Raw genomic sequence first — 23,376 nt, 5'->3', positions numbered from 1 at the left:
TTAATTAAACACTCGGCAAACATATAGCACTCTGCAAAACCCAACTTTGCCGAGTGCCTAATAAAAAACACTCAGCAACCTACAACAAAACACTCGACAAACACCGACACTCGGCAAAGTATAGGCACATGCGTTGGGCGTGCGGCGGCCATGTGACGGCCGTTGGGTGCGTCGCCCTGTCGTTAGAACTTTATCGAGTGTCCGTTAGAGACACTCGGCAAAGACAAAGTATGCCGTGTGTTTTCTATTGACACTCGGCAAAATAATGTTGTTGTCGAGTGTTTTTTATTGGCACTCGGCAAAATAATATTTTTTTTCCTCTCCTGTCCTCCAAACTTTTTCTACTCTTCACATACAACATGTGGTACTACATGTTAAAATTTGGTATATTTCTCGATCTGTTTGCTATATATATATATATATATATATATATATATATATATATATATATATATATATATATATATATATATAGCTAGTAGCAGGTTGTTATGTACAAAAGTGAGAAGCAGCGACCATTCTTCCTTCCTGGCTTGTAGCTAGTTACATGTTTGATGCCATGTCGCTGTAGTGTTAGATAGAAAGCACCAATTAAAGTGGAACCGGGGTGGGGCCCTCACCATGGAAACCCAATGAAAGGAAGTGTCATGGTGAGGCCTTGCATATGCTGCTTGCTTGCTTGCTTGCTTAATAATCAGGGGGATCCCTCAAGAAGCTAAGCAATTAGAGAAAAAATTTAATCGATGATGATTCGATTAAATAATCGACAAAGAAGAGTGAAGGAGGCAGAAGCTAGAGCTAGAAGAGGAAGGCCAGGGGCAACAAGCCAGGAGAGGGAGGAGAGAGCTCATGTTAAAAGCCCTACTAAACACCAACCAACCATTTGCACACCCAGCAGCAGCCGCATGATATGTCATATGCATAGATTGCTAGCTTGATATGTCATATGTTATAACCACATACAACTTGCATCAACCACATAACCTCCGCGTTGCGTTGGTGTGCATAGCTAGCTAGCTATAGCGTTATTAAGCTAGCGCTGTAGCTATAACTAGTGAATCATATCTAGCATGGGGCATCACTCCTGCTGCAACCAGCAGAAGGTGAAGAGGGGGCTCTGGTCCCCTGAGGAAGATGAGAAACTCATCAGATACATCACCACCCATGGTTATGGCTGCTGGAGCGAGGTCCCCGAGAAAGCCGGTAGGTTATGTTCTCTCTTGATGATGACTACTCTCCATGCATATAACTCACCAATTAGTTTGTTGATGATCATTTAATTTGGATCCTTGTTCTTGGATGGATGAGCATTGGTTGGTTTCTTTCTGGTCGATTAAGTTTGTGCAATGTGAGGGTTCTGCAGGTCTACAGCGGTGTGGGAAGAGCTGCCGGCTGCGGTGGATCAACTACCTCAGACCGGACATCAGGCGAGGGCGGTTCACAGCGGAGGAGGAGAAGCTGATCATCAGCCTACACGCCATTGTTGGCAACAGGTAGGTTGCACAAGTTCTTTCAGCCGTTAGTACCAAATAGAGAATTTGGCCTCCTATTAATTTCTTCGCTTCTTAATTTCCCCCAAACTACTTAACTAATTTCTGTAGGTACTAATAATCACATGGCTATACGTATACGGTACTGATGAATCATGATTCCGTTTTTCACTTACTAGCAAGAAATTTTGCACCCCTACATCGGTGTGTTCCATTGCAATTGATTAATCCGATGAAATCTCATGCTCCATTATTGTGTTCTTAATCTGGCAATGCTGGCATGGCTGCAAATAGCCACTATGCTGCATGCATAGCCTCATCTTCTCCAGAATTTTCTCCTTGATTCGTTTCCATCGATCTTTTGTGACATGGACTTGTCAGTCTTGTGTGTAGGTAACATTAAACAGCAGAACTGATCAGAAATGTCTAGGAAATTAATTGTGATTTGAAGTGTCGTCTTAAGATGGCACTTGTCTCTAGCTAATAAGTGCCTAGCTAAGTACCACATATATATCACACTTTATTTTTCTCACAAGGTTTTCAATTTGTTGTCTCAAAGTAAATAATTCAATATATGTTCATAATGATGTGTAGATACATCAGCTTGACATCATACATGTATGGCAACGACCTAGCTCGTGCTTGATTTTCTGAAGTGTCACTTTCTACTAGTTAAACTTGAACACGACTATATAACAAATCATGCAAGGCGTATGAAATAGCTAGATGTCAGGGACAGGGACGATTGCAGCATTACTTGAAAATGAAGGCTAAATCCAAAGGAATGCAACACCTAGCTAGGTTAGTTACTTGATGTGTACATGACCACAGACGTTCTCTCTCTGCAGGTGGGCCCACATTGCCAGCCACTTGCCCGGCCGGACGGACAACGAGATCAAGAACTACTGGAATTCATGGATCAAGAAGAAGATCCGGAAGCCAGCGATGAGCACGACGAGCTCGTCGGTGACGACGGTGAGTCCGCCGTGCAGCACGGCGGCGTCGGACGCAGCGCTTGGTCACCTGCAGACGCCGTTCAGCGCGGCGGCGGAGCACCTGCAGCTCGACGCCTTCCTCAGCCAGAGCCTAGCCTTGCCGCCACCGCCGAAGCTGGGATCCGGCGGCCAAGAGTCCCCGCCGCCGGCGCCGTTGCCTCCGCACTGCCCCTTCTTCATGTTCGACACAAGCGTCAGCGTCAGCCCACCATCGTCGCTGACGTCGACGGCGGCGGCCCACCAGCTGCAGCACCCGTTCCTCACGTTCACGGCGGCGGCGATGGACGACGCACCGATAAGCTACCATCTGCCTCCTTTGGTGGACGGCATGGGAATGGCCGGCATGGCAGCCATGGACTGCGGTGGTCTAGGTGAGGAGGAAAGAGGCCATGATCACCGCGAGACTGGCAACAATGGCCAAACGGTGGTCGGCATGGCGAACGGCGGCGGTGGCTGCTGCTACGGGCAGAAGGAGGAGCCGACGGCGCTAGGACAGGACCAGTGGGATGACGAATCGGCGCAGCACCTGCTGATGTGGGACGATGACCAAGAACTAACACCGTCCAACCTGGAAGCCATGGAAAGTGCAGCTCACTCCCTCCTTTTTATGGGACCAAATGACCATGCATGAGGAAAAGCTAGCTTGGTGTGCATGCATGCATCTCTCTCTTCTTGATCTGATCTACCTCTACTCCTCTAGCTCTCACCCAATCTGCTGATCTGTCCATATACATGAAATAATGAGGTTTTCCATGGCGCATAATTTATTTTGTTGGATGTTTCATTTTTTCCCCATTTTGATTTAACCCTTTTTTTTTTTGGTTTGGACTTTGGAGTGAAGACTAAAAAGAGATGGAGTGTGTTAATTGGGTTTTTTTTGTAAAGAGAATGAATTTGCATGCATCATCCATGCATATGTTCATGCATGCATGCATGTTTGCATGGCGTTGCGCTTGGAGTGTAATTTGATTGATGTATCTAAGTGAATTTAAAATAAACAAGATGACACAAAAGAGAAGTAAAGAAAGGGAGCCACACGCCTTTTCCGCTTTGGGTGCTTGTGTTTGTTTGCTCTACAGATTGTGCATGCATATGTGGATGTCGATGTGGATGGATGTATCTAGTTATCAACAACTTTCTTGGCCGTAAGCATCCAATGATGTATGCACTATGCACTGGATGCAATTGCAAGGCCGATTGAAGCTATATATACTCCATTTTCTAAAATAATCAACTATATATTTTTTTTCTTGTCTAATTATTTATTTTTTAGTAATCATTTTCTTAATGTAAGAACAAAATAAATTGATGACCCATTATATTCATATTGAAAATCCAGCAAGCTATATTTAAACATGTAGTCCACGACTCCTGCCCGTGTAGTCACGCTGCCATCGCCACGAGGCTCGTGCTCCTACTTGTGTCGTTGTCGTTGTGCCCTCGCTTATGACCGCTCACGACGCCACAACCTCCTCTTGTGACACCACCGCCGCAAGACCTCCACTCATGACGCCGCCACGGCAACGAGCCTACGACCTCCGCTCGAGCCACCACCATCGCGAGCCCACAAGGCCGTGACCTCTGCTTGCTAGAGTTCGGTTTTGGGAGCACAAAGCCACCCAGGTGCGGGAGTTGGGGAATGGGGTGCGAAAGTGGGGATGGGGGATTAAGGGTGGAGGCGTGTTGGGCCTGGGTGGATGTGGCCATAGTGTGGACGCGGGGTGTACGCCGGGAGCAGTTGGCAGCTTGGCGCTCTAGGCTATGTTCAGTTCTGCGGTTTCTCGGTTGCTTTTGTTTCGAAAACAGAAGTCGAAGCAAAAAATCATGGTTCTAGGAAACAAGAACCAAAGCCGAAATAAAAACAAAAAAACCAACATTTCGGTTCGGTTTGGTTCAGTTTTTGTTCTTGGTGAAAAAGTGCTCAGCCCTAATGGCGCCCAGTGCGACAACTTTCGGGTGTTGTCTGCCCAGGGCATGTGGTGGCTGGCTCGCCTTGGACCCAGCGGTAGATGAGGGCAACCTGGGCCAAGGTCGGCAAGGTGTGGTCAAGTGCGACACTAGTCCATGCTGTGGGAAAAAAAAGTTCCAGGCACTACGAGCTCAGGGAAGGCGGTCGGGGCCATGACAGCTCAATTCCGACGGCCAATGTGAACACGTACAACAAGAGTTGACGCGGGGAAAGGGAAAGGGATCCAGTAGTGTACCCTTTGTTTGAGGGATCGGTGGCGGTTTTTGAGGGATTGAGAAAAAATCGAAAAATGATCTCTTAGAACATTTTTTCACTTCATTCCCCTATATGATAGGTTTTAGCGAAAGAGTGTTTTCTCAATCTAGCGAAGATTCTAGTTTTGTAAAAGTTGAGAAGAGGTACATGTGGCGTGTTTCTCTATCTCACATATATAGAGGAGGGGGTCGAAAATAAACTTAGACCATGTCAAAATTTGGTTATCTTAGTTCTCGATCATGTGACCCGTTCAACTTAGCATTATATCAATATTTATGTCGGTCGCCCTTGTAATTTTGGGAACAATATAAATAAAGATGCAAGTATGAACACTCACATGAACTCAACATAAGTTCTTATTGATTTGATGGAACTTGTCCATCTAGGTTCGAGCTTCGGACTCAGTATGTGTGCTCATATTTTTTGGCAAATTATTCTTTCATTGGTGGTGACAAGCCCACCAACAGTAACATATATGTGACTTCGCCTCCTAAGAACACTGTCGGTGTAACTGTTATCGTGCATGTACGAACACATAACTAATTAACATCGTCTATCACACCCATCCACCCTTGGTGCATTATTGGAAGTTTGGAGCCTTGCTTAGAGAAGATACTATATATGTACATTTTGATTAACGCTAAACGAGATGGCTCAGCAAAATGGCAACACATATAGTGGTGGTATCCGGCTTGCTTAGGACCGATAACTCTTGCTTAAATATTAATCAAGAAGTACTGCACCGATATTATTAATCAATGCACAACATTTTGACCCATGATGCCCCCTAAACGAACCGAACCTCCAACTGTTACTGTTACACATGCATGAGCTGGTACTGTGGTACAAGTACAACATGCATCTAATCATCTGTCCGTGCATGCATTTGATTTGGTTCCCTTAGAACCCAAGCATGAAATTAATTTGTCAATCCATGGTGGAGATCAAGTGGCCAGCCTTGTTGCATCACCCACCACCCAAGAATGTTCCCCTGCATGTCACATTGCCAACACACACACACACACACACACACACACACACACACACACAATGCACAAATGCGCATGTTTGTGTGTACATGTGCAGAGATCACCCTGTTTGATTTCTTGTCCAATGAAGAATAACTCTTTTAAATTTCGGCACACATTTCTTTATTTTGAGGAAGTAATTTGGGCACACACACACTATTCTTTCTTTCATTCTCCAATGAATATTGTTAGGTGTAACGTTAGCCAGCACGGCACAATGAGCTAGCTAGGTTTAATAGTACAATATTTCTAGTAGCTTGCTGCTAGCTCGATCATATCATCAGTGCAAATCCTAGCAGCTACTAAAGACAATGAGAGCAACAAGAAGATTGAATATGAATAATGGACGGCAGCTTCATCCTGAAACAAGATAGCCAGGCATAATAGGCCCATGTTGACAGCTATGTTCGTCCAAGACAGATAACGACATGAAAGGAACCCATGCAGTGGTGGTGCTGCTAGCGCTATCTTATATATATTTATATATATGCAAAAGCATCGTCGTTCAATGTCGCATTCTTCTGGATATATATTAGTTTACATGCATAGTCGTCCGTACGTATGGCTTTTGTTTTTAGTTAACCTGAAAATTAACCGAGAATATATATACATCATCATTTTTTGTCCGTTTCTCTAATTCCTGCAACATGCATGTACTAGTTGTTGCATGAGAAAAATTAAAAGTCCTTGATACATATATCTTATGTTATCAACTAGTAATTCATAATAAGGTTATTCCAAGCAGTGCTGGTGTACTGCAGAGATTAAGTAATTCATTAAGAGCGGTTTCATCACCTTTATTTCCATATATAGCTTATAGTATCAAGATGTGATACATCATGCATGTCAACATTGTATAAATTTATATGGTACCAATACTTCACACTAACGAGCTTTCTTAGTTAATGACAAGTGCATCATAGCGTGAAATTAATTGAGCCCGGGATATAATAGCTATATATTCCAATACATAAAAATGCTGCAGTTTCTGTGATGAGTACCTTCTAAATCATTTACCTACCTAACAAGCCTGTTCCGTGCAAGGATTACTGTCTACTCCATCAGTTCCAAATTATAAGACGTTTTAATGACTTTTCTAGATACAATATATAGCTAGACACATATTGTATATCTAAGTGTATATGAGATGTTATGTATCTAGAAAATTAAAACCAAAATGCTGAAGAAAATATATATGAAAATGAACAATATAATGTTTCATTTGACCCAACACATGCATCCATGAGTGAATAAATATAACTAGATTTCGTCGGTGAAACAAAAACTTTTGCATGAGCTGCGTGGGTCATTAGGTGGAGTTGGACTTCTGCAAAGCAAGGAATTAGCTGGAGCGTCACATGCAGCTGATCGATACGATCCATCGCATGTCACTGTGGACCGACGAATTAAAGCACCCTTTCTCATTCGTTTTATATATTTATATTTATAAATACTATTTTTAGTTTCCTTCACAAACACATACATATATATAAATAAATACTCCTCATCACCAGTTGCTTGCATGGATAGAGTGTGCTCGCTCATTCTTCTTCTTTGATCAGTTCAATTTAGCATGAATGAATAATTAATATATATTTTGCAGTGCATTGCAGAGAGGCTGCCAGATGATGAGACTTAGCTTGTGACCTTTTTATTCTTTTAGCCTCATTTGCACTACTAGCTAGTGGTACTAGTGTCATGATTCTGTCTCAGCTGTGGTCTCTGCTGGTTTTCGTAAGGATGCAGCTAGGCTTGACATGTATCCAGCGACCATCGACCGGCCGATCCATCCATCCATCCTTCATTTTCGACCCTTCCAACATCAGAGTTTGTTAGGCCTTGAAATGCACTAGCTAGTAGAGTAGTAGTGGACATGCCATGCCAATGCATGTATCCTAGCCGACAATCCACTGTTATCCCCTACTCTCCCTGGCTGTGTCTTCTCCGATCCTTCCAATTTCTCCAAAGTATTGTTCCCTCTTTCGTCAGCCTTTTCGGTTCGGTTTGAGACCTCGACGTACAAGTACGACAACCGACAGCCGTCTGATGCATGCCGAGACTTTGCTGCTGTGCTATATTCTAGTGTGAGTGTGAGTGAGTGTGGGTGACGCTTTTTAATTTCGTTCTTTTGAATTTATTCGCTTTTGTGTGCGTGTTTCAATTTGGATGGGCAGTCAATTGTGGAAAAGGGGAAGATGCGGCCGATGCAAGGGAGTACACAAGCCATGAAAGGATTTCATGACGTTTTGAAAAGCCTGCAGTGAGCTCCGAATAAGAAACAGAATAAGGACCGGCGCCTCTGAGTTTTTTTTTAAGCAAAGAATATGATATTCAATTCCTCATACGAGAAACGAGAATGGCAATTTTGTTTTTGGAGTGGAGGAAGTAACTGAACATTAATTCCCAATTTCTCATGTTCCAAGCCGAGGCTGCTGGGAGGAGGGAGATTCAGTTCCCAACTTTCTATTCTGAACATTGCACACCCAACAGACTCAGTTCCCAACTTTCTATGCTCAACTACTGACATCCATCCAAGATTCAGGGTGCTTTCTTTCACTCAGACTTGCGTTTAATCTCCTCAAGAATTTTCCCTTGTTCACAGTGGAGTTCTCTATTCTGCAATCTGCGATAAGTATCATCTCCAGAAACTTCATGGAGACATACATTCAGGTACACTTTCAGTTACACCAGAAATACACCAAGCTACTCTTGTACTACCACAGTACCAACTGCCGAGTACCAAGCACCGTACCAGGGTCTGGTGGAAAGCCAACAATAATGTTGGGAAAAATACCGTTCGGTAGACCCTAAACGATCGTGGATTATTTACTGCTGGCAGGTTTGGTGTGAGAGAAAAATATTGTTCCAGCTTATAATCCAGGATCGTATACGAGCAAGCGAACAGGCTGGATTCAGCTAGTGCCAGACAACATTCTGTTTTCCTCACTTTTCCCATTGATAATATTTGATATCATAATGTGAGATGCCTTCTGTCTGGACCTAATGTAGAGAACCATGCATTCATGCATGCATGCACATGCAGTGAAAATGATCAGCTAAGCTTGCGCCAATTCCTAAAACATATAGAAGTAACATAAGTAAAAACTAAAAAGGGGATGAACCCACATTAACACACGCTTAACATCTTTAGTAGCTAAAGAGAGGCAGTAGCTAGGCACAAGATGACGGGAGCATGCCAAATTACAGACAATGATCATCTTATAACTCATGCTCTTATTGATGTATTGCTAATAGAATGTTAATATTTATTCAGTCAACTGTCAATAACCACAGTAACTTCTAGAAAAAAAATATTAGCTTAGATGACTTGAATCACGCCTACCACATTCTGGGAAGACATATTGGTCATATTTTGTTGTTGGGAGGGTGGGGCAACAGTCAGTTCCAAATCCTCCTCCACTGATGGAGGATCTCCCTTCGGAGGCAATGATGAAGTATCACCTCGCTGGCTCAAGAATGTGCTAGTACATGCAGTCAGGTTAGCTTGAGAGGCTGGAACAGCTATATTGGCAGCAACAGGAGTTGATGAAGACGTCCCTTCGGGGGCTCTAGGAATTGGTCTGAATGGGTAGGGAGTTCTCCAGTAGCGCTCCTGACAAAGGACAACAGCATTAGTTTAAACAATAATCAATGAAATGAATATTAAATTTTAAATCTAACTCATAAGAAGATCAACATCTAAACACAACGAGACAGTCAAGAAGAAATCTTCCCACATTGTCTTAATAAGAGAACTTTCTGATTCCACATAGACCCCCTGTAGCGGTTAACTTGCCAAATAACTTTAGTTTAGAAGGTCAACAACTTCCATATTTTGTATGTCATATACTCCCTCCATCCTGGATATAGTGTATTGCTCCATTAGAAACATTATGGAATGTACTTTTATAACTTACCTTTTTAATGTCGTAGAAGTTAATATGTTCCCCTATAATTTTAGTCAAACATGAGGTGGGTTGACTTAGGACAAATGAAAATGCGCTATATTTAGGACGGAGGGAGTATTTCAGTGTGAAAATAATAACTGGTAACTTCAAATGTCTTAGGAAAATGGAAGGGAGTTATTTAGCTGCTACTTGTTGGATTTATAGCTGAGGCTAATATAGGCTACACTGTACTGTAGCGGGTGTGTAACACACCACCTATGCATAGCGCAGCCCACCTATTCAAAGCTCCAACACTGTCTCCAACAACCGACCATCCAAATCATCACAATAGGTTCTACAAAATTAGAGGTAAGGATTAGGGTGGCCTAGTGTCCAATGACAGTGCATGTCTTCACACATGAGAAACAGAGAAGACAAAGTTCACCAGGAGGAACAGGTTTTTTTTTATTCTAGTATTTACTAAATAAATTTTGCAGCTGAATACCTTTCCTTCTTTTCCATTTTAAAACTTCAACTTTGTATGATGATTGATGATTTTGTACCTACATTTCCAATTCATTTTTTAGTGATGAGTCAGATGATCATTAAATGGGGAGAGACTGGGCAAGCCTAGCAAACCACCAAATGGAACTTCACTTTCCTCATAATATGTCCTCTAGGTAAATATGAATAGGCTTTTGGTTTTGCATTTTACTTATTGAGGGAGCACTAGTGTACTAGTGTACTCCATACCTAAGGCTCATCTAGTTAGTGACAATGGTGATCTACGGCATTATAGTAAGACAATTATGCCGATGACATGTAAGTTAAAAACCCTCATCGTGGGTGTGGGTAAAAAGGAGTTAATCATACAAGTGGACCAACACTACAAAAGTTTTGGACTCCAAAAGACCATAAATATCCAAACTCATCACGAGCAAGAACACACTAATCTCTCTAGCCAAAAAAGATGGTTGTTTTCGTTGCATGTAGTCAACATGTTCCAACTTTGATAATCAGTATAATTAGTAATAATTCAATTTAATTTTTAAAAATGGTATAGCTAGATTTTCCTTGAGAAGAAGTTTTCATTAGAACCTTGCTATATTTAAATATGTTTAATACTATTAATTAGTGGCCAAAGCACTGTATCAGTGATCACATCGACACATAAAACAATACTCTTTTGTGACTGGAGGGAGTATAAGATATCAGCTATGTATATATAAAGGGAAAACCATATAATTTCTCCTAGCCATCTTTTAGCAACTCTGTTGGGAGTGGATTAACACATAATAATACGTATGACAGAAGAGATAATATAGTAGCATTACCATGTGGCTAAATTTGCTGAAACTTGAATCTATATTTGTTGCCTTAAAAGATGGAACTGGGGGGAGATCTCTTCCAATTTGAGATGCTACATTAGCTGCATTGGAAGATGAGGCTCCTTCCTGAAAGTGAGATTGGCAATTCCAATTCAGTAATGAAAGTATGGCATTGGAATCAAATATAAGGATCATGAGCATACCAAGTTGCTATTCTGGAGTTGTTTCGTCATAGCTACCACGTCATGTACTTTTGCCATCGATGGTGGTAATATGGGGCAATTTGGTGTTGGTGACTGCAATTCACAAGTTTGTTAAGCATTGGTTAGAAACAATTTTTGTGATGTCAGTGCAATACTGCAAAGGTTGACAGAAAGTACCAGCTCTCTTGGCATCATGTCAAAAAGACTAGATCTGCGCTTCTTCTTGTTTGGATTAGTTTGTCTAAGAAAATATTTCTGAGCATGGCTTGCAACTTGAGTTGGTGTTCTGGTGGTAACAAAATTTTTCGCTATACCCCTCCAGTCTCCCTTCCCTAGCTTTTCAAGACCAGCAAGAAATGTTCTATGCTCCTCTTCAGTCCAAGGAACAGCTGAAAGCAAAGCAAAAATAAAACTATTTAATAAGCATTACCAGATATGGAAAGATGTTATGCGTGTACAAATTGTAGTTAGAGGCATGCATATCTCTTCTTCGACTCAACATAGTAAAACTTCTTGAGTTGGCTCTTCGAATGATTCACTAATAGAATTGTCCAAAAAAATTTGTTACATGACTCTCCTGATTTCCATATAAGCTGTTATTGTCTAAACAAAAGGGTAAACAAGAACCAAACAAACATCACAAATATCCAATGCAATAAAGAATTTTTCAAATAAAAAACTAAAATAGTGGGAAAAAACTTTCATTATTGCAGGTTTTGAAATGTTTCAGTTTTTAACAGTTTGCTACCACCATGAAAGCTCTAGTTTGGTTTTGGTGAATTGATGAAACCCTAAGTGCTAACCTAGTTTATCAAGTGGTCATGATATAGGTAGCACACTCCAAGTGGTGAAACAAATGAAGATCATGACATGATGATGGTAATACCATAATGATGATCAAGTGCTTGGACTTGAAAAGAAGAAAGAGAAAAACAAAAGGCTCAAGGCAAAGGTATAAATGATAGGAGCCATTTTGTTTTGGTGATCGAGACACTTAGTGAGTATGATCATATTTATGATCGATAGCCGTACTATTAAGAGAGGTAAAACTCATATCGAAATGCGGTTATCAAAGTGCCACTAGATGCTCTAACTCATTGCATATGCATTTAGGATCTAGCGGAGTGCTAACACCCTTGAAAACATTTTGTGAAAATATGCTAACACATGTGCACAAGGTGATACACTTGGTGGTTGGCACATTTGAGCAAGGGTTAGAAACTTCACCGACGGAGTGTCCGCCCGTAGAGTGCGGACAGTCTGACGGTGTCATCGGCGCCCTAAACTCAGGTGAACGTGGTCACTGTAAGTGACCGGATGCTGGTCTCTAAAGGACCGGCGCGTCAGGTCAGTAGCAGCAGAAGTAGCGCAGCGTAGGTCGTCGACCGGACGCTGGCGCTGAAACGACCGGACGCTGGCTGGCTGCGTCCGGTCACACTGACATGGTCATGCACAGAGGAAACGCCAAGTGACCGGACGCTGGGTGAGTCCGGTCGAGCATGACCGGACACGTCCGGTCGTGAAAAGTCGTCTCTGGATGCTTACTGGAAACGACCGGACGCTGGGGTTCAGCGTCCGGTCACTTTGAGCTGCTGCGTCCGGTAGTCACTTGACCGTTGAGATCGGGCAATCAACATTTGAAGAGAGGGGACACGTGGCATGCATCGCGTGACCGGACGCTGAGGTCCAGCGTCCGGTCGATATGACCGGAGCGTCCGGTCACCCCGTGTTGTGTCCAGTGAAGGGGTACAACGGTTCTATTTCGTGTGGGCTTCTATTTAAGCCCCATGGACGGCTCAAGCTCACTCTCTTGGCCATTTGCATTGACATAGCAACCTTGTGAGCTTAGCCAAAGCCCTCCCACTCATCTCCATCATTGATTCATCTTTATGAGATTGGGAGAGAATCCAAATGCATTGCTTGAGTGTTTGCATCTAGAGGCACTTGGTGTTCGTGTTTCGCTGCGGGATTCGCTTGTTACTCTTAGTGGTTGCCGCCACCTAGACGGCTTGGAGTAGCGAGGATCGTCGAGCGGAGGGTGGTGATTGTCTTCGGCTCCGATCGTGGCGATTGTGAGGGGTTCTTGACCTTTCCCCGGCGGAGAGCCAAAAGGTACTCTAGTGGATTGCGCGTGGCTTGTGTGATCCTCATCTTGTGTTGGTTGTGCGGCACCCTATCGAAGGTTTGGCGTGTGATGCCAATTAGCGCGAGAACCTCCAAATGAGTGAATCACCACAACGAGGAGTAGCTTGCCGGCAATCAAGTGAACCTCGATAAAAAATTATTGTGTTCATCATTTGATTCTGAGGTGATTGGTCTTCAATGGTATTCATTATTGTGATTGATTGGCTCCTTCCTCGACACGGCGATATAAATAAATTGCCCACTCTCTTTACTTTACCGCAAACTAGTTGTCAAGCTCTTTAGTGTAGCTAGCTGTGGGAGCTTGTTAGTTTGGTTAGTGTGGCTCTTTAGTTAGCTTTTGAGAGCACACTAACTTAGTGTAGTGTCATAGCTATTGTGTGGTTAGAAACTATATAAACTAGAATTGAGATAGGTGGCTTGCTATTTTAGTAGGCTAGCGCAACACTTGCTTTACCTCATAATTGTCTAACCGGTTTGTTAAGTGTTGTTGTAGAAATTTTTAATAAGCTATTCACCCCCCCCCCCCTCCTAACCATTAGGACCTTTCACACCACCACTCTGCTAAATGGGGCTCGCTGTAGGGATAAGCCTCACTATTCAAATATATGTGTATTCTACTCATCTTACTAAATATCTGATAAAACCTTCAGAACCACTTAGAAATTAGAAGAATCAATACCTTCTAACTCAACTTGTTCAACAACGATTTCTGAATCTACTTTTTCCTATAATTCAAAACCTATTCAAACAGTTGTATAACAACCTACTTGATACCTGACACAAAGGATATTATCAAATCATTATCAATGCCATTTTGCTAATAGTTTCAGATTTTTAATAGGCATAAGTTGTGTCATAGTAGAGGCTAAGACAGTAGTATAAGCAACTAAATTGAAGTCGCCATTAACTCTTAATTTCTTAAAACTAATACAGGAAGTAAAGACAAATTGGTATAAAGTATTCATTATTTATTCAAGTATATTTAGTATAGTATGAGTTACTTCATCATCACTAACAACATGGCCACATGCTATGCTTAGCAAAACAAATGGGAAAACAATCAATTAGTGAAAAGTGGATATTACAATAGTAAACATGACATGGTATATTTTAGATTTTATATCCATTTAAAAAAAACCATAGGTACCTTAGGAAGCATTGGGAAAAGGTGGATAGCCTCGCTATATATCTAAGAGAAACAAGACTAACAAACTAATATAGTAACCCATCAAACAGAACTGTAACTGCAAGCACCCAACAACATTCAGCTTGGTTTCAGTGTTTCATCATGCCTCAGCCAATAGAAAAACTGGCTCCCAAATGACTTGCTACAAGGACAAATGATGACATCAAACAGGGCTGCATGCATGTGTGATGCCAAAAGGAGTTTTCAACAAGAGCTGTTCCATCAGGTTGACAGTATATGAGCAACCAAACAGTGGAAAATAGAAGAATTCAGCGTCACACATCACCACTTCCCTGATAGAAGACAAAGAGCCTGTCTTTTCTGAGCACAAGATGACTAGAATCAATCCAATATCCAACTACACAAGTCGCCAGAACAGAAGCATTAAAATTTTTCCTTTCTTATGCCTGTGGTGATGCGAACAAAAGTATACAATTGGCAGGGTCCAACATGGTCACACACCATGACACATATCAAAGACAGGTCTGGTGACTGTCTTAATTCTTACTAAGCTCCCATCTTGACAGACACAAGGTCAAGTTAACTGAACTTGTCAACATCACACGTATCATTAGATGTATGAAATCCAAGTTGTATATCTCCCAATCATCCACCAGTGTACTGTCAACCCAAACTCTATTATAAACGTACAAGATACAGTCACAAACTAACAAGAAACATAGGATGCTTAGTTGCTTACACATTAAACGAATCAATATGCCAAAACAACAAATGGATGCACATACAAGCTAAGGTCTAACTGTAGCAGAGAAACAAGCTTTATGCATTCAACACATAAACCAGCAGGCCAATCATATAGATACAACACAATTGTTTATCTTTGCTAACCCTATAAAACATGCACACATACATAGAAATACCATTTCTACATTAAAAAAATCCAGAAATGTCGCATCTTTCTACATCCAAAGACAAAACTATCAAACTAAAAGCATTCCTGCCATACAAATGGGACTATTGGTCACCAGATCTTTGCGTATTCCTATGCATTTCTGCATCAAAACAGAGATTTCCTAAGGCAAAACAAGGAGCAAAAAAGACGGCACCTTTCTTCCTCTCCTGCGCCCTCCGCCGCTTCCCGGACGACTGCATCAGCCCGCCATCGGAGAGGTACCCGTCGCCGGCGCCTCCGCCGTCCGCGCCAGCGCCAAGAGCGGCGAGGTTGCCCATGCTCTTGCACTTGCGCATCACGTCCTCCCTGGCCGCCACGGGCGGGTTGGAGCTCGGATCCCGTTCCGGCGGATCCGCCTCCGGTGCCGGCGCGATGGTGACGCCGAAGAGGCGCATCCCGGCTGGGCGTGAATCTCGAGGCATCCCGGCGGCCAGGCTCCGGCGAGTGGGGGGCGGGGTAGCGTTTTTATTGGGAGGCGTCGAAGGGGCTGAACAGGGACAGCACTTTTTATTTATCGGACACGGTTTTCTTCACTCTTGTCCTTTTATTTTAGCAGAATGGTCCTTGAGATTTGGGTTTTCCTTACCAGTTTATTAAACTTTCATTTCAATCTCTTGCATATTACTGTACTTTAATAAATAAATTTATCTTGTGGATGTTTCTCATCTCACAATATAATTTTTAATCCGTTACACAAGGACTGATGGGAGGCTTCTTATCATTTACCTTCAAATGAGCAATATAGGCACTTTTCTTAGCGAAATCGTGTTTTTAATTATGGGTACAATATAGACAATATTGACCATGCATTAGAATGTTGTCTTGACAGTGCTTCAAGGAATCCTGTTGGAAAATATTTAAACTTTTTGGATTGTTGGGCTTAAGTTTTGCAAGGTTGCCCAACATTGACATTATTATGGAATCACTACATTTTTTAAGCCTTTACTGTGAAGCCTCGTTCCGTCAATGCAATCGCTAATACAAAAAAGATTTTAGAAGAGAATATCAAATTTTTTAGGCAGGTACACCTAGCGACCACCTCTATAAATGGTCAGAGGGGCTCCAGCTTCGAAAATCATTTACGAAAGCGGGTGCCTTAAGATGGCCGCCTGTGAAAATCATCGATTCATGGAGGCGGTCATCTTAGGATGTCAATCTTCGTGAATTGATCCTTCTAAGTGTTCCTCTTCTAAAATCATCGATTTACAGGGATGGACGTCTTAAGATGCCCATCTCTATAAATAATTTCATCAAAACATAATTAATAACATTTTCATATGAACTTGAATGAAGACAAACTTTATATCAAAATTATAGCTGAAAGTGCATTTGCCCCTTATGTGGGTTTTGGTGTATTGATGACATCCAAATTAGGGACTAATGAGATCTTAATGAGATATATTGTAGCTTTAGTCCCATGAAAGTTTTAAAGAGTTGATCTAAGATGAAATGGTATCCCTCAATTCTTGAAGCTGAAAAGACGGACAAACTCAAAGCGCTCTCCAAAGTTTTATCCTTTGTTTTGAGTTTAGGTTTCTGTAAGTGCATCTAGCCCTTTAGTGGGTTTTGGTAAATTGAATGACAACACAATTAAAGGTCTAATAAGTTTGCTAAGTGTTGAACAGGAAATTGAGTCTATTGCATATACTTGTAGGTTGTGTATTAACAAGTATATATAAGGTTCAATTAGTAGGCAAACTTGATGATATGCCACATTGTGTTAAAGTGAATGTCAAACTGTGTATTATTGTATTGGAAGTTTTTGAAAGCAATCTAGTTCAAGCAAAAGACAACAATGCAAATGGAATCAATGAAATAGCTTCTATATTGTGGAATATCATAGCATTATATGAAAGCAAACATACTTGGTAAATGACAATGTATAGTGGATATAAGTTGGTCTCTACATTGATTTGCTTACATGGATGAATATATGAAAGATCAATTAGAATATCAAGCCAAAATGAGAAGGGAATAAGGAATCGTGAATTAGCTTGATCATATTGATGTTGATCCATATATGTCTCTATGTGAGACAAATTGAAGCTTGATTGATCTCAACATTCATATCTAGAAAATATTCAAGCAAGGATCAAAATATTGAAGAAATGTTTTTCAATGAATGCTTAATATAATGTGACTTAAGTATGGCTTGATAGGGTGAAGATAGCAAGGAAAGGGCTTCGAGGTACTAAGCGAAGGTGAAGGGCAAGCGACGGCTTGGCGACCGAGGTACCATGGCTAAGGTGAAGAAGAGAGTACTTACATTGAGTCGAGGTACTAATCAAGCTATGAGGAGTCATATTGTGTTGAGGATCAAATCATTAGTGGAAGTGACTTGAAGGCATGAAGGTGAACTCATATGTATGGAAATGGTTCAAGTCACATAATCAAGGTATAATGAGAATAAGGAAAACATATTCGATAATAGAAGTTTTCAATTGCCAAATGAAGTGACAACCAGCTCAAAGGCATTTACATTCTTTTATGCTTTAAATTTGAGTTTAGAAAAAGCCATACTATAAAGGGGGATTCTAGTATAGTTGGTCAACTGTGCAACCAGATGCTCAAAACTACAGATCTATATCCCCTTACCCAGCCAAAGCAGCCAGCCAAAAATCTCTAGATTCTACCTATTTTGGCTAGGGCGGCAGTGCCGCCCTATAAGGGCGACTGTAACAACCCAAAAATCCACACACACCAAAAATCATAACTATAAATTTTTTTCTTCAAAATCCCATGCAATGTTGAGTGACATTTGTAGGAGCCAACCCTAGGTGTTGCATTAGTTGTAAACCAACTAAACAATTTCATGAGCATGGCATGTCATTTGTTAATTATGTTTATTTAAATACTGGCAAATACAATATAGCACACATTGTTAACTCAAATGGTGATTTGGATTTCCATTTGTTTTATGTAATGCCTAACGACTCCTTTAAAAAAATAAACCATAAAGTAATTATTAATCAAACCAAAGAATAAATGCTTAAAGAGAAAACTATTTCTATTTTTGTATAACAAAACTACACCTATTTTTGTTATACAAAATAGCTAAATAAAGTTCCTAATATATATAAAAGAATGTTGTGGGCCTCATATCTAAAAACTCTAATGAATAAGGTACACCAATTTTGAATTCAAATTCCAAATCAAATTTGAATTTAAAAGGAGAAGAAAAATAAAACAAAAAAGGAAAAGAAAAGAAGAAGGCCAGCTAGCCAGCCCAGCTTGCGCGCAGCAGCAGCTAGCCCAGCAAGCCAGCCCAGCGCGCTGCTCACGCCCGCGCGCCTTCCGCTTCGCCTACTATCGCTGCCAACCTGACCCCATGTGTCAGCCACCCCCCGCCACAGTGTCATCATCCTCCCCACGTCGGCACCGCCTCCGACCGAGTCCCGACCAAAGTGACAGGCACGGGCCTAGGGTCACGCGAATCACCTGGCCCTGTCCCCTTGGCGTCGCTACCACACAACCTCTGTGCCAACAACCCGCGCCCGTGATACCGTTTGATGCCCTCGACGCATCGTCAGTCGTCTGCCCCGTCCGCCATAGATGAAGCTCGGGCACCGGGGCTATAAAGCGACGCCAGAGCGCCCTAGGGATTCCTCAGCCCACGACGCCACCGCTCGGTGGCCCAACAGCCCGCACCGCACCGAGAGAAGAGGGCCGAGAAGGAGTTCGGAAGAGGGAGGCGAGCAGAGAGCTCGGAGATGTCGGTCACCAGAGCCGGAGCACCGCCCCGAACGCCTACCCTGACGACGCGCCTCGCCACCGCACCACCACCGAACGCCGCCAGCACCATTCAGTGAGACCTTTTGCTGAGACCTCCTCCTAGCCCTTGGACGCCGTAACAGAGCACGCACATGCCGCGCTCACAACACCGCCGTCATAGCGCGGCCACCACTTGCGCACCCAGCTGCCTCGCCAAACTAGGAAGTAGCCATAGCACCACCATGATGCCCGGAGGATAGCCACGTAGACCGAGACCCCGTTAGCCGGTCACAGCGCCTTGGCCACGAGCACCAGACCACCGGCCGGAGCTCCGCCATGCACCACCACCGCGCGTGGACTCCGTCACGCCCTTTGGTCATCGTCGACACTTTACCCTGTCGCTCGCTAGCCGTCTAAAAGGGAACGGGGCACCAGGACCCCTAGAACAGCCTGTAACACCCCGGTGTTATGCCTACATTTAGGCACTGTTAATCATACATATCGTGCATCATCAAGCATCCTAATCGTACATGCGTAATCTTGCATATAACAACTGAAACATTTCTTCGAAACATACGAAACATGTTTGTGAAAAGTAAATGACGCATACACTTATTAGAGTTGTTTTGCTCTGATTTTTGCTTGCTAGTTAGTAGAAACTATTTGGTTATGATTGTAAATCATCTAGAATTGTTTAGCACAATTTTTGGAGCAAGGTTTGTATTTGAATTATTGCCAAATTTTGCTTTAAAAATAATTCCCCAAAATTAGGGTTTTGAGTTAAAATTTGACTTTGATTTTGTAATTCAAAATCTATAAGAAATTGGACTTTGGTCATGTAATCAAAGTTGTAGAGGATAAAATTTTGAGCAACTTTCATTTTTGGTCCAAAGTTTGAAACTGCTTTAATTTAGTCCAAAAATTCGTTTGAATGAAAAAGGGATTCAAATTAATTTGAAAAAAATCTGGTTTTACCTTCGTGGGCCTTGCGCCTCGCTTCTGGCCCGCCAGCCGAAGTCGGCCCAGCCCAGCCCCGCACCGCGCTGGCCTGCTTCCGCGCTTCGCCTTGGCCCAGCAGCCGCCTCGTCAGCCCAGGCCCACGCCGCACCCCCGCTCGCCCGCACTCGCGCGCCTGCGCCCTGACGCCGGCAGAAGCCGACCGCCACATGGCGCCACCCGTCGCCGAGCTCCTGACCGCGCGGCCACGCGCCACGGGCTTCCTGACGCTGCTGGCCGAGTCTTGTGCACCCCGCGCGCCCACCGCATTCCAGCGCTCCGCATTTCTCTCTCGCGCTGCCTCTCTGCCTCTCACCGCGCGCCCGTCATAGCCACCGCGCACCGCGCCTCGCCGGAGCAAGCTCGCCCGGCCGTCCTAGCTTGCCATTGAGCCCTCCATCTCGCCCGCATCTCCGACTCATCTTCGCGCACCTCGTGCTCGCCTCGGTAAGCAGCGAGAAGCTCCCTCTCCCTGGGAATCTCTCGCCGGAGTTGTGGCCGAGCTCACCGGAGCGCTCCGCTCCGTGGACCTCGCCCTCCGTCTTTCTTCCAGCTGTCTTTTCGCACGCACGACCACCGCACGAGCTCGGTGAAGCTCCCGCTCCACTTTTCGCGCCCCTTCCTAGCCGGAGTTGGCCGGCGTACCTCGCGCAGCGCCGCTGTGATCGCCATTGTCGCCGGTGACCTCCTTCGCTGTATCTAGGGGGTCCATTTTCTACTTCCATCGGTGCGGGACAACCTGTTGTGCACGCCGGCGCCGTCGGTTTCGTCGGGGAGATCACCGTCGGCGAGCTCGGCCATCGCCGCGCCGATGTGTGCCGTCTCCCCTGTTCCGTGTCAATGACATGGGGTCCCGCATGTCAGTCGCCGAGCCGAGGAGAGCCAGGCTGGGCTGCGCCATTCTGGGCCATGTGTGTGCGCACAGTAGTGGGCCAGTTCGTTTCCAGCGGGCCGGCCCAGTAGAGTTTTAAAGAATTGTTTTCCATTTATTCTTTATTATTTGAAAACAGAAATGGTTTGCAAAATGTTTGGATACTCAAACTTGCTCCAAATTTGTTGAAACAAATTTTGCTAGGTTCCTTATCAACATATCTACTTGGGAAAATTATTGCATATCATTTTTGAGATACTTTTCTGTAGGATTTTATTTAATCATGGATATTGCTGATAACTTGAAAAATGTGTAGAAAAATATATGGGCTTCAGAAAAATATGATTCCAAGTTTGATAATCTTATTATGTAATGTACTTCCTAGGAAAAATATGTTTCATGCATGTGCTGTGGAAAACTTTGGAGGTGTAGTTCAAGTGCCTTTAATGGCTGATTTTGTTATTTTTGCTAGAGAGCAAACTTTGTATAAAACATGCATGTGGTAATTTTTGTACAGTCATTATATGCTATGAAGAACCCAGGAAAAATATTAATTCTGTTGTTTGACACTTTTCATAGTACAAAGTATTTTCATGCTCATTTTCATGCTATAGCTTGTCATTTTTGTGTAGGATAGTTTACTTATCCAAATGCCATGAAATTTTTATGGTAGCCTGTTTAGGGTAGTAGTATGCTACTGTAATTTTCTTAGATTTTTAGAAGCATCAGAAATATAGGTTGCTATTCAAACCTATTATTAATTAGGGTTTAAGTAAGTGTTGCTTTAAGTGTGATTAAGAAATTAGCAAAGCTTTGGTGTATCTTTGAAGTATTTGATAAGATGTGTTGACTTAACATATTAGTAGTAGAAGAGAATGCAGTAGATGACATGTGCTTGTAGCATAGTTTCTTGGATGATGTTGACTACCTTACATTTCCACATATCCATTGCATTCATCTCCTTCGATGCACCGTTTGCATAATCACTTACACGCATTGCATCATACAGGATCGCAAACCGAGAACCCAGTCGTCATACTCGAGGAGCCCGAGGAGCAGCTCGAGGTGCAGCAGCAGGAAGTGCCAGAGGCCGCCGAGGAGGACGTTGAGGAACTTTCGGAGTGCCCCGATCACCGTCCGAGCTCCTTCGAGAGAGGCAAGCCCCGGAGCATTTTTCTCCCAGTTTGCAACAATTTAATTAAATGCTTTACTTTAAATTGATGCATTACGTTCAGGAGTTGTTTGCAACCGTTGCTGCATTATACCTTGCTTACCTTTGTTATACTATATCCTTGTTACCCCGGGTATCCGCAGTCGAGTCAATGCTTAGCTGGCTTAGACCGGTAGAAGTCGGGTGATTTCCTGTCACCTGCGAGATATAGGTGGTTACCTGGATCTGCTTGGATGACTCTGAAGTCATGGTATAACTAAGTGTTAAATGAAGTTGAGACCGGACGGAGACTTGCAGAGTTTTGGACTGTAGTGTTTCCGTCTGTGTCGATTAAGGACCGACCGTTGTTGGGCCTCGAGTCATGTTGAACGCATGCCTTACATTTAGCTGGCCGGATAAAGTACCTTCCGACCGCGAAGCTGGGAGATTTTTCGGGCCGAGCAGATTGCCCGCAACGCACTGTGCCGGAGCAGGTGTGGTAGGACACGGGGGCGGGATGATAAGGCCAAAGTGCAGTCGGTCGGCCCCCGGGTACATGTGGTTCCTGGCAAACTCGAGATTCCTGGAAAGTTGACTCGGTGATCAATATCTCACTTTAGCGGGTGAGTGAGGTTTGTGTAAGGAATAAATCACCAGCTGGTTAGGAATCGATTCGAATCGCCATCGCTCCTGGATAGTGAGCACTTGACTTGAGTTACTTCATCGTAGTAAATGTTATGGAACACTTGGACAGTTATAATGAATATGACAGTATGGAAGTTGCTTAATGATCATTGGTTATCATTATCTGCTTAATCACATGTTTACTCTAGTATAGGTGCAAATCTAGTTGGCAGGTTAATAATAATTAACTTGGCAATAATGCTTTTAGAAAGGTTCTTGAAATGCTAAAAATGCTTCTTTTTGCAAATGAGTCAGCTACCCTACTATAAAGCCCTTCATAATCCTTGGTGTCATTTATTTTCGGTTATGTCGGGTAAGTCTGGCTGAGTACATTTTCGTACTCAGGGTTTTATTCCCACTTGTTGCAGATGGGCAGATGTACTATGGCTACTGTATCAACTGCCTGTATCCTGCGATGGGTGATGCTTAGGACCATGGGTAGGGTCATTCCTTACGTCTCGTCTAATGCTTTTGTTGGAGATGATCATCAGCTGGCACTATAATTGAACTCCGTGTGAGTGTGTGTGGTTTTAAACAAATGACTTCCGCTACTTTTATTCGAACT

General features: G+C 43.1%; 2 protein-coding genes across 2 annotated transcripts; one reads left to right on the top strand and one right to left on the bottom strand.

The window, feature by feature from the left end:
* The first annotated feature begins 796 nt into the window (after positions 1 to 796).
* Positions 797 to 3,508, top strand: LOC136472258 (myb transcription factor 42-like). Its single transcript, XM_066469987.1, has 3 exons — positions 797 to 1,203; positions 1,364 to 1,493; positions 2,339 to 3,508. Exons 1-3 carry the CDS (start codon positions 1,071 to 1,073, stop codon positions 3,114 to 3,116), a joined length of 1,041 nt encoding a protein of 346 aa, XP_066326084.1. The 5' UTR covers positions 797 to 1,070; the 3' UTR covers positions 3,117 to 3,508.
* A 5,430-nt stretch (positions 3,509 to 8,938) lies between these two features.
* Positions 8,939 to 15,902, bottom strand: LOC136472257 (transcription factor KUA1-like). Its single transcript, XM_066469986.1, has 5 exons — positions 15,554 to 15,902; positions 11,333 to 11,544; positions 11,156 to 11,248; positions 10,959 to 11,078; positions 8,939 to 9,350 (listed from the first exon to the last, which is right to left on the bottom strand). The coding sequence occupies exons 1-5, from the start codon at positions 15,819 to 15,821 to the stop codon at positions 9,057 to 9,059; spliced, it is 987 nt and encodes a 328-aa protein (XP_066326083.1). The 5' UTR covers positions 15,822 to 15,902; the 3' UTR covers positions 8,939 to 9,056.
* Positions 15,903 to 23,376: the final 7,474 nt, after the last annotated feature.

Source organism: Miscanthus floridulus, chromosome 8 (genome assembly GCF_019320115.1).
Source record: "Miscanthus floridulus cultivar M001 chromosome 8, ASM1932011v1, whole genome shotgun sequence".
NCBI classification, from domain to species: Eukaryota; Viridiplantae; Streptophyta; class Magnoliopsida; order Poales; family Poaceae; genus Miscanthus; species Miscanthus floridulus.
Note: the sequence above shows the minus strand (reverse complement) of the source record. Positions and strands in the feature narration are given on the sequence as shown.

Bases quoted from the DNA above. Each gene is read 5' to 3' on its own strand.
- LOC136472258 (XM_066469987.1), top strand. From the start codon at position 1,071: ATGGGGCATCACTCCTGCTGCAACCAGCAGAAGGTGAAGAGGGGGCTC. The intron at 1,204-1,363 runs GTAGGTTATGTT...AGGGTTCTGCAG, and splicing joins CGAGGTCCCCGAGAAAGCCG to GTCTACAGCGGTGTGGGAAG. The intron at 1,494-2,338 runs GTAGGTTGCACA...CTCTCTCTGCAG, and splicing joins CACGCCATTGTTGGCAACAG to GTGGGCCCACATTGCCAGCC.
- LOC136472257 (XM_066469986.1), bottom strand. From the start codon at position 15,821: ATGCCTCGAGATTCACGCCCAGCCGGGATGCGCCTCTTCGGCGTCACC. The intron at 11,249-11,332 runs GTACTTTCTGTC...TGTGAATTGCAG, and splicing joins ACATGATGCCAAGAGAGCTG to TCACCAACACCAAATTGCCC. The intron at 9,351-10,958 runs GTAATGCTACTA...GTCCTTTGTCAG, and splicing joins TCAGCAAATTTAGCCACATG to GAGCGCTACTGGAGAACTCC.